The following is an 11407-nucleotide window of genomic DNA, read 5'->3' as shown; positions in this document are numbered from 1 at the left end:
GCCATCTCCGTTATTACATGGGATCATTCTGGAGTGTGACTCCACCTTTTCTATGAAGTTGAATGAGAAGCAGCCTGGAAACTCCTGCCCAAGTCTCATTATGGAAAGTTTTCGTTACATGAAACAATGGTTATTTTTTAGTAATGTAGCTGTGTTTTAATTTCAAATAGTGGGGGAAAACATCACTAAGAGACAATAGCTCAGGCTATTTTAATATTTTTTATTAAGGGCTATAAAAATATCCAGAAAGATAAATAAACGTAATGCAATGATATATGTCCTAATATGAAGAACTTTCTTTCACTGCATTGTTTTCCTTCACAATGGCCTTCAAATCACAGGAGGCAGTGATTCCATGTCATTTCCTCTTCTTTTATTACATGATGCAGAATTTCTGAATCAGTATCCCGCCCTCAGTCTTCTCATTTATAAATCAAATTCGTTTTCAATCCATTGTCTAGAGGGAGCGTATTTTTTTCTGTTCCACGAAGAGGACTTTTGTTTTCACTATAGGAGGAGGAAAAAGGATTATGGCAGAAAACTAAAAAGTATCATCACCATTTTCTAATAAAAATACATATCAGACCATGAGCTTTCCCCTTTCTCTTAGTTTACTCTCCTTTGACATGAGAATAGAGCTGACTTGCAAAAGTCAGTTCCTCAATCCCAGAGGCCATAGAAGACTGGAGAAAATGGTAAGGTCCACCAGGCGATAAGTAGCACCGTTGGTAGCCTACAAGGTCACATTTCAACCAATGTGAAATATTCAAATTACAAAAGAAAATCATGGGCAAAAGATGGAAAACACTCAATGTCTTCACCCAGTTATCATCCATTCTTGTAGGAGGTAAGCAAGGACAGACTGGAGCTGGACTCCAGAAAAAGAACTGAACAGACCACAGAAGAAATAACAGCTGAAAGAGTAAATACACATTAAACCTTGTACTTTCCAGAGATGGTTTCGTACACTCAAATACAGATTTTCCAGTTTGGTAATAGAATTAACATTATAACCACAATTTCATTATTATAAACATAAGAGAGTTCAGTTCTCTGAAACAGAACCAGACAACTGCTCAATTAAAGATCGGAGACTAGACGCCAGGCAATAAGGTTTTCACAGTTCCTATATGCCCTATAGTACGCTGTTAACTTCACACCTGTCTCTCTCCCTCTCTCCACTCCCTTCTCTTCCTCCCTCGCCCACCCCACCCCCATACACCACCTAACTCTTCTTTGCCCAAAAAACAATGCACTCAGGAAGATCCAGAAACTCAAATGACTATGACAATAATAACTCTTCCCTACCATACAAAGAGATTTCAGCTTTTTCTTCTTCTATAATCAGTATTTTTACTCTGTATATGAGATTCCCAAACTGTCCATGATTAAGAATTGACTAGGGAGCTAACTAAAATAAATTCCTGCTTCTTACCTCCACCCCTACCCTAATTCTAGTTCAACAGATCTAGAGTGAGACTGGAAGTCTACATAGTTGGATTTAAGAACCATTAACCAGTCAACAGAATTTATCTATAGTAATAAAAATAAAATATACATATTACATCGAGATATTTTTAATATACTTCAAATCATCTAATATTAAAAATAAGTACGATTGATGCTCTTTCAAAGTCCAAGGAGGACTATAAAGCATTATTAAATGGTAGTAAAAAACCAATATTGTTCATTGCAAAAAACATTTCCCCTATATTTTTCTAAATAGAACTGAAAAGATGGATTAAAAAAAGGAAGTTGTCTCAGTGGTAACCAATGAGGAGATTATTTAAATGACCCTGAACAGGAATAACTGACAAAGGTTAGTAATGCAAGGCTTCATTTATGAAAATATTTTGATTCACTCACTGCATTCATTCCCTCAATTCAAAGAATATTTAAGTCCACAGAACTGTTCCAGGAAATGTGGAGCTTACGAAAGTGTAAGAAGGGTCCTTGGGCATCTGGTGTAGAGCAATGGTGGCAAGAGGGAGGAATGACAGTGGGGCTTCATGGCTTTGAATGCTAGGCTGACCACAAGGGAAGGTCCTGAGTAAGAAAAAATAGTGGGAAGATTAATTTGACTCTATGTAATAGAAAGAATAGGGGACCTGGAGTAAGAAAGGTTGGATTCGCCATTTATCTGCTCCGAGTCTTTGGGCAAATTTCTCAAAATACCCTACCTTCAGTTTCTTTCCCTGTGAGAGGGGAACTCCATCTTCTTCACAGGGTTTTTGCCAGATACACAGGGAACACTCAATACGTGCTAGTTGAGATGAAACGACACACTGCTATCCACAATCATAAACATAAATTAATTTTGTCAAAATATTTGCTGCTTAATTCATAGAAGAATGAATCTGTCAAGTTCTTTCTCCCTACATCCAACCTAAATCTATTCTGCTTTAATTAAAGTCTATATTGTCTTGTTTAGTCATCCAAGGAATTAAAACTGACAAGTTTTTATTTTCTTTATGATTAAACCTTCATATATTTAACAAAGTTTAAAAAGCTTATGCCTCAGCCTTTAATCCTTCTTCCTCAGAAATTCCCATCTAGTTTTATATGAGAAAAAGGAGTTTGGAAGGAGAAAGGCTGGTTCTAGCCATAAAGTATACCATGAAATGCTCAAATAATTGGGAATTTTTATGTTTCCTTACCTGATTTCTTTCATAAAACAAACTAACATAACAAAACACTACCCTTAAACTAACCATTTACTCATTGCAGTAAAATTTGCTGAGAGAACTGCAAGCTATTTGGTACCCTAAGCAATGGGCAGGCCCCAAGGCAAACAACAGCACGCAAGCCTGCAGAGCATCCAGTAAGAGGGCAGAAAGCCAAGCAGTGTGCTTGTCCCAGAACATTCTCTTCTTCAGAAAAGACAAAGTTGTGCTGTCAAGGCTCAGACCATTCCTCATCAGGAAAGTTCTAATCGTCTATTTAAAATTTGTACTCTTTTCTCTCACTTTCTGCTTATAGTCACAACTGTTTATGGCTGTATCATTCCCCAACCTCAAAACTTAAAATCAATCTAACAAATAACTAGTTCCTAATACAGATTCTCCTTGATATCCATGGAGAACTGGCTCCAGGACACCATGACGCCACCACCCACAATCCCACCACCCCATCAGCCCACGGATACCAAATTCACAGATGCTCAAGTCTCTTATATAAAATGGCATAGTATTTGCATATAACATACACACATCCCACCCATATACTTTAAATCATCTCTGGATTACTTATAATACCTAATACAATGTAAATGCTATGCAAATAGCTGTTATACTGTATTGTTTAAGGAATAATGACAGGAAAAAGTATGTACACGTTCAGTAACAGACACAATCATCACAGGCCTAACTACAAAGTACATGTCAGCAAAGATGTAATCTTTTTTTTCAAATATTTTCAATCCAAAGTTGGTTGAATCTACAGATATGGAACCCACAGATACAAAGGGCCAACTGTACCTACATACTAAATATAAAAATTCCAATACATTTTCATATTTAAAATATCATAGAGGTTATTCAATCAACATTATGTACAAGTTCCTAAAAAAACTCTAAAGGAGCTAAAAATGCTAAAAAAAAAAAAAATAGGCATACCTCATTTTATTGCACATTACTTTACTATACTTCGCAGTAATCGTATTTTTACAAATTGAAGGTAACACTCTCCACCAGCAAAAAGACTGGATTCCCTGAATGTTCAGATGATGGGTAGCATTTTTTTAGCAATAAAGCAGTTTAAATTAAGGTATGTACATTGTGTTTTTTAGACATAATGCTACTGTAAACTCAACATACTATAGTATAGTATAAACATAACTTTTACATGCACTGAGAAACCAAAACATTTGTGTGATTCGCCTTATTACAATATCCACTTTATTTCAGTGGTCTAGAACCAAACCACAGTATATCTGAGATATCCGTATTTGTAAGGTTCACCACTTCAAGTTTTCACCAACTGATACAAAGAAATGAGAATAACACCACACGAATCCAATATTATATTGCTACGGTCTGAATGCGTGTGTCTCCATCACCCAAAATTCATATGTTGAAATCCCAATCCCCAAAGATGATGGTATTCGGAGGTGGATCTTCTGGGAGGTGCTATGGTAATGAGGGTAGAGCCTTCATGAATGGGATTAATACTCTTATTAAAGAAACTCCACTGAGCTTGCTTGCCCTTCCACCAGTAAGGACACTACAAGAAGGCACAGGCTATCAAGCAGGAAGAGGGTCCTTTGAAATTTTTCAATAACAGTCCCTATATAGAGTGGTTCAGGACCCAGGCTTTGGAGTCAGACAGTCCAGAGTTCGAATCTTTATTTTGTTACATATTTTGGCTGTCTGTCCTTAAGATCCTTAGCATCGGATTCCTCATCTATAGAATGGGATTCAGATTGCCTGGAGAGCACCAGTGCTTGTGTCATAATGGATTCATAGCATCTGAAGACATGAAGACTGTGTAGGAAAGCAAAGACAATTTTCCATTTTGTCTGGGTATTCACAAGCACTAGTTTGCTTCCTTTCTCTCGGGGATCCTTGTCTTCTGTTGCCTATATTTTCCTTTTTTAGTCGTCGTTTCAGGTAGGAAGGTAAATTCAGCCCTTATTACTCCATCTTGGCCAGAAGTGAGAGTCTACGAGCTCTTGCTTTTAGTTCATGAAAATGTTGATTATGAGTTTAAGTGCCTGTCTTTCATTATATAATGGATTAATTTGGGGAAATATGATCCTGGTACCAAATCCAATTCTGATCACCAAGTGGATGTCTTACAATTCAACTCAATTCTGACACTATCTACCTGGAGATCGTAACTCAGGAACAGCAGGTGGATATGATGCACGGGCAACATATGGGGAAAAGGAGCAGAGCTTCTATTCCCTCTCTGAGCATGCCACTCTCCCGCATTCCCCACCCCAGAAGCTCCAGTACAGTCCTTACTAAGAAGCAATTATAAAGGGACTATTTAAAAGCAAGGGCAGAAAATAAAAAGAATGGCCCAAAGTTTTAAAATAAATAATTTGTTAGTTTATTCTGCATAAATCTGCTTAAGAAATCCAAAAACAGGCTAAATTTCCACCAAGAGCAATCGGGTGCTGGCCTATTATTTGTGAGCAGGCAATCTGGCCTTGGGAACACTTCTATCTCCTGAGACCACTTAAAGTTACCATTTATTATGATATTTTAGCAGATGATAGAAAATAGAAAATGAAATTTGCTACCCGCTGCACTAATATATAGACACCATAATTCTCTGACTCAAATCTGGACCTAATTACTTGCCACTGACAGATGATCCCAGGAGAACGTTCTCTCCCCCTCTCGAAACACTCCTCTGTTTCCAGAACACAAGATCACCTATTCTTTTTACATGGCTGGTTTCTCACCTTCAGGTCTTTGGTTATCTATCTCCTACTAGAAGACTTTCCCTGATCTACCCTATCTAAAGGACAAGATACAGTTGAAATACACCTCCCCCCAACTTTATCCTATATCTCAGCATCCTGCTCATGGCACGTACCATAATTTGTCACTTTTTTTCTCTCCCTTCCAAATCAGACTCTAAGTGCCAAGAGTGCAGGGCCTGGGCCTGTCTTATGTCTTGGTATATCCCAGAACCCGGCATAGTAAGTGGCACCACGGTAAACATTCAGTACATACTTGCTGAATGAATGTCACAGTGTCAAAAGGGCCATAAAACTGCCAGATATTCAGCATCAGTCTGGAAAGCATTTGAATTTATTGTGGAATAACCTCTCTGAATCTTACCCACTGGATCGTAATGCAGTAGAGTCAGTTTCTCCCGCAGTCGGCTTCTCTTAGTGTTAAAGGAGTAACCTGTCCCGGCTTGGCTTATCATTTTCACCAGAATATTCCTAGGATTTAAAACTAAGCTGTTACAAACTGAAAAAAATAAACTAAAATCAGTCATGAGGGGATGGCACATTATGAGAGCCCTGTACAGCAGTATTAGTTGTGGGACATCACTTGGCGCAAGAAGGTTCAGTTCTAAGACAGCCTACATCTTCCATAAATCACAATTTCAGCGGTTTTGATCCCAAGGTTTGTTCCATTAGAGTGCCTTGGTAATGACCTAACCAATGACCTAACAAGAACAATCAAACCACGTTGTGGGAAGACTCAAGACACCTACCTCTCAGAAGGAACAGAAGTCAGGAGGGGGGAAAATAAAAAAGTTATTAGTAACTATAAGTAGCCGGTCAGGAAATCATAAAGATGGCTGTCTCATAAGAGCCTTATCTTCCAGGGATGAGTGAGGATTAAGAGTAAAATCAGGAAGGGACGAAATTAAGAGATTGGAATTTTTACATTGCTAACATGCAAAACCTTATTCCTATTCCTATTTTAAGTTATAGTCCTTTAATGCATAAAGTTCATGTTTTGTCTCACGGGACCTTCTCATACCTTCTACTATTACTTTTTCATGTGTCTTGCCTCTGTATGTGGACCATGCTATTTTATTCTCATCTAATTCCAAAAAGAATTTGAAGCATGTAAGATATATTATATACATCTTTGCATCCCTTTCAGTGTCCAGCACAGTAACTCATACATAAAAGAGACATACAATATTTGTTAAGAGACAATAATTAGTCATCCACTCAAAAAGATTTAACGAAAATCTATTAAGTGTTTACTCTGTGGAAAGCAAGATGGAAAATGCAAAACTCTACTAAGGCTGTATCTGCGCTGTCAAGGAACTAACAGTATAGCACAGAAAGTGAGCTATGTACCGAAGGTCTATAAGGCAAAACATAAATGACAAATGTCACAAGAACGATACAAAGAATATGAGCGGCAGGAAGTAGCTCTAAAGAAATCAAAAACATGAGAGATTCCCACAGAACCTAGAGGTGGGAAATTCTAACATAAATAACTGGACAGTGAGAAAAGCTATATGAATCAATAAAAGATTGGGGGATACCAATATACATGTTTTCATTAACTTGAATCCAAAAAACCTAGTTTGAAAGATTTGTGATGGGTCTTGGGTTGTAAGCAAAGTCTGCTGTAGAATTTTCCTATTTTTCACACACACACACATCTTACTTCAGTTACTGTCTATAAAATTTAAGATACTAGTTTGGTATTCATAATCTCTCTCATACATCATGGATTCTTTAATCTTTGCTATTTTTGAAATGCCAATACCATGAATGCAAAGGATTACAAAACTCATTAAAATAGGCTCTACGGTTCAATCAAATCTCAGCTTGTTCTGCTAGATTGCTGTAGTGGGCTCCAGACAAATGGCTCTTGGTCTGGAAAAAGAAATAAGGTGATAGTCCAAGGAGAGTACAGGGACCTTGATGGCTTCTTTAGGAACAAGACAGCAAAAGCTCCTTAAGTAAATTACTTGAACGCTAACTTAAGTAGGTCAGTTGGGCAGAAGGAAAAATATTCTTTGAAAAGGGTTTCTAGGGCCAAAATAATTCATCAAGTAAGTAGTCCTCAAACCAACTTGTAGAAAGTCAAGGCCAAATGCTTAGTTTAACATAAGGACGTACTAGCAGCACCTAGACTAAGGAATCTAGCATAAACAAGTTTTAAAAAAGAAAAACTTTTACTTACTTTGACTTGCTCTTGGCAACTTTTTTGTAGCAAGGAAAGGTTGGAAGAGAAAAGAAAAATATCAATGTTATTATCTTACGCAAAGTTCGTATGTCATTAATAACCAAAAATATATACGTCATGAAGTATATATACCATGGACTGTCGCTTAATTAACTATTCCCCAGCTATTAAATATCTCCTAAGGGTTTTATAGAAGCTAAAAAGATCCAATGAGACCCAACACAATTCTGGACGTAAAGCTTTGCGCAATCTCTTTTCAGATGGACTGGTTACCTTTCAAATCTTTCTAGAGTATTATCTGCTCCACTCATTACCCGTCTAAGGTGCAAATATTTGCACTGGTACGAGTCTCGTTTGACAGGTTAACCTATGCAAACCGCAACAACCATCACGTCCGGTGGAGGAAGGAAACTAAATCTAAGTGGGAACGCAGCCTAGTGCAGGGAAGAGCACTGTCTTGGGAGTCAGAGCACTTTTCACAGCCCAGCTGTTTGACCTAACGTAAATCACTGCCCCTTCTCGGAAGCCGTTTCCTTATCTTTAGAGTCCTATACCAGTGGACTAGAAGTTCTGAGGTTTTTCCCAGTTCGAACGTCCAGTGACTCTGCTGACACATCCCTACCGAGGGCGAGGGAAGCGCCCCACTCTGCTGACCACACTCGACAGTCCCTGCGATCCACAACCGAATCCCGAACTATTTCCGCAGACCCCCAAGATCCACTCGCCCCGCAGCGACGCGTGCCGCGGGGCATGCCGGACGCTGTAGTCCTGAAGGCCTGGGAAGGCCGCTGCGGCAGCTTCCCGGCCGGCGCGGGAACCTTGCCCTGCATCGTCCCGGGGCCTGCCTGTCACGGCCTCCACCCATCGCCGCAGGCCCTGCCGCCGCCTCCAACCCCACTCACGGGAGACCGCGGACAGCAACATGGCAACACCCCTGCAGTCTCCGTAACAGGCCCAAAGTAACCGCAACAAACAACTGCTTCCGGGGCACAGGCCTATTCCGGAAGAGGACGTCCGGGAGCGGCCCGCAGCCACGCCCCTCCAGTGTAAACCTCCAGTCCTAACTCCGCTTCTTATCTGGGTTCTTTACACGTTAGGTGTTTTGTTTTCGAAGTGGAAATAGTGGCGTCCACTTTCCTTTGGGAGAGAGGCCTTGTCGGTGCTGAGGATTCGCGCCCTAGGCACTGACTCCTACTTCTGGTTCATAGTTAGGTGCTTCACTAAATAATCGCAACCACCTACATTAAAGCCACAGGACCTGTGTGTGTTCCTCAGCCGCTCCAGGCTATCAGGCTCCTGCATGTTACCTTAAAATGGTGCCTTCTTCTGCTTCCCCTGACCCAACTCCATCTCCACCTGGTTAAGATCTAATATCAGTCCCTTCAGAGTTAGGAACCCCATTCGAATATCCCTATTTTCTTCATTAAATGTTGGGTTTCTAGAAGAGCAGAACGTTGTGCACCTAGTTTACTGCGGTATCTAAGCATCTAGCACAGTGCAGGGCAATATGCAACGAATAACAGAGATTGAGAGCTCTCGCACGCCTTACTTAATGTTCCCAAACTAGTAAGTGGCAGAGAACCCAGATCTTTTCTGACTGCACAAACTCATGCCTTTCCCGCTAGACTTTGGGACCTACCACTTCGCCATCTTCAATTCTTCAAATCTCTGCAAGGAACCTCGGGATCCTTCATCAGGGACTTCATTGGTAGCCTCTTTCCCAACTAATAATCAGGACTTTTAGATTTTTTCCAATCTGTGATTTTATCAATACGTTAAATTTTACAAACATGTACAATAAGATTCTTATGGATTATCCTCACTGAAAGTAATAAAGAGAAAAATTTTAAATTAGGACTATCCTTGTCCTTAGTACCTCTAATTTTTCCTCCCTCTAATAATTTATCTTCGCCTTACCATAACCTGACTCCAGCACGGAGTCACTCTGTAGATACCCAAATCCTTCCTTATCTCACGCAGTTCAACTGCTGGCAAACGAGAGCTTCAGGTATTCAAGAGGGTAAGATTTCTTATCTAAGAAATTCCTTTAGAGGACTTATAAGAAAAGAACACAGGACTGGAGGCCTAGGAACATGAATCTAGTCTTTGTTCTGCTCCTTGGAAAGTGATTTCGACTCTTTAGACCTCAGTTTCGTTCTCAATGTGAGCATTGGATCAGCATTGGTTTCATCCCTGAGGGTGCATCAGTCACCTGTGGTCCTTTAAAAGACCCAGATGCCAAGGGCGGGGCTGAGAGTCCATACAGTATGTCCCAATTGTCTATAAAGAATCATTTTAAATAAAACAAAAAGTTGAAAGGGGATTGTACAGTAAACAAACCATATATCTAATTCAACACATGTTAACATTCTGTATGTAATTGATGTATAGTGAATTTAAATATATATAAATGTAATATATAGTTAGTCTTTTTTGCTAAGCTGTGTGAAAATAAATTGCAAACATAACAACCTTTCACCTTTAAATATTTAAGTATGTATCTCTCAAAAATAAGATCATTATAACTGCACTATGTACTATTTTCATTCCTTAAAAAATATTTTCCTAATATCTACACTATATTCAAATCGTCTTTTATAGCTGGTTTCTTCAAAAGCAGTATCCAGTCAAGGTTCATATATTACCTTTGTTGTTAAAAATCTTTAATCTCTTTCAAATCTAAAACAAAAGCCCTCACTTATTTTTTTAAGCGACACTGAATTTTTAAAGAGACTGAGCTAATTTCTTATGGAGTGTCCCACATTCTGGATTTGTCTGATTGTTTTCTTACGGTGTTGTTTTGCTTATTCTCCCATAAATTGGAAGGCAAATCTAAAGGCTTGAGTAGATTCTACTTAAAACATTTTTGACAAGAAGACATCATAGGTGATGCTCTCAACTTCATACTGCTCCATATCAGGAGGTCCAGAATGTCAGGATGTCCTATTGTTAGTGCTAAATTGGATGACCTCTAGATCGCTCCACTGTAAAATTAGATTTTTTTTCTTTTTGCAGTTTCATGTGGGGTAATACTTTGACATATGAAAATATCTTGTTCCCCAACTACCTTTCCTCATGGTTAGCATCCATCGATGATTTTTTTAGACTCAGTAATTACATTTGCTGTACACAATGGCTCTTTTCTAACTTATATCATTCCTGTTTCATTTATTAGCTAGTTTTCTCCTGTAAAGAAGAGCTTTCTATCATCAGTTGAGGCTGCATTATTGTTCTTCCTAAAAAGGCAGGATGTTATTTTTTTCTCTTTAATTACCAATATTCAAGTAAGAAATTGGCATGAGTCACTTCCAATGGTGACAAAGAGGTTTTTTCCCCTTTCTATAATTTCATTTTTTTAGTATCACTATAATGGTTTTGTATTCATTGTTTTATAATTCAACCATGGCCATTATTTTTGATGGTCAAATTTTCCCAAGTCAGCCATTTCTCCAAGATACTCTGGTTCCTTTTTGTAGGTGGTGATATGTAGGAGCCACAATCTGATGCATAGCCACTGGACTAGATTTTAGTGGATTTCAAGCTTTATTTAAAACCATGGAATCATCATGCAAATGAAATCTGTATCAGAAGCTCACAATGTAAAATAAAGTTCTATGCTTTCCAGTTCCATTGCTGTGGATTCTAGTTTGAGGTTTCAAACTAGAATCCTACCCACAGGGCCTTGGAGTCTCCTGTCATACTTCTCATTATGTACTTCCTTCCACACTGTCTGCCCATGCAGAAGCCTTGTCCAGGAAGGAGATCACCCAGTAGGCACTATCAACAAC

General features: G+C 38.9%; 1 protein-coding gene across 4 annotated transcripts in view; it reads right to left on the bottom strand.

Moving 5' to 3' along the window:
• MRPL33 (mitochondrial ribosomal protein L33) overlaps positions 1 to 8634 on the bottom strand; it is a 28549-nt gene extending 19915 nt beyond the window's left edge. Inside the window, exons 1-4 of one of the 4 annotated variants that reach the window (XM_006910345.3) lie at positions 8522 to 8634; positions 7617 to 7635; positions 5793 to 5899; positions 201 to 507 (exon numbers count right to left, since the gene is read on the bottom strand). In XM_006910345.3, the coding sequence (XP_006910407.1) occupies positions 458 to 507; positions 5793 to 5899; positions 7617 to 7635; positions 8522 to 8543 (198 nt within the window). In that variant the 5' untranslated portion in view covers positions 8544 to 8634 and the 3' untranslated portion in view covers positions 201 to 457. The other 3 variants (XM_015588236.2, XM_025045675.1, XM_025045676.1) reach the window with 3 other exon arrangements.
• Positions 8635 to 11407: the final 2773 nt, after the last annotated feature.

This window comes from Pteropus alecto, unplaced genomic scaffold, assembly GCF_000325575.1.
Source record: "Pteropus alecto unplaced genomic scaffold, ASM32557v1 scaffold61, whole genome shotgun sequence".
NCBI lineage: Eukaryota > Metazoa > Chordata > Mammalia > Chiroptera > Pteropodidae > Pteropus > Pteropus alecto.
This window is presented reverse-complemented; position numbering and strand designations above follow the sequence as displayed.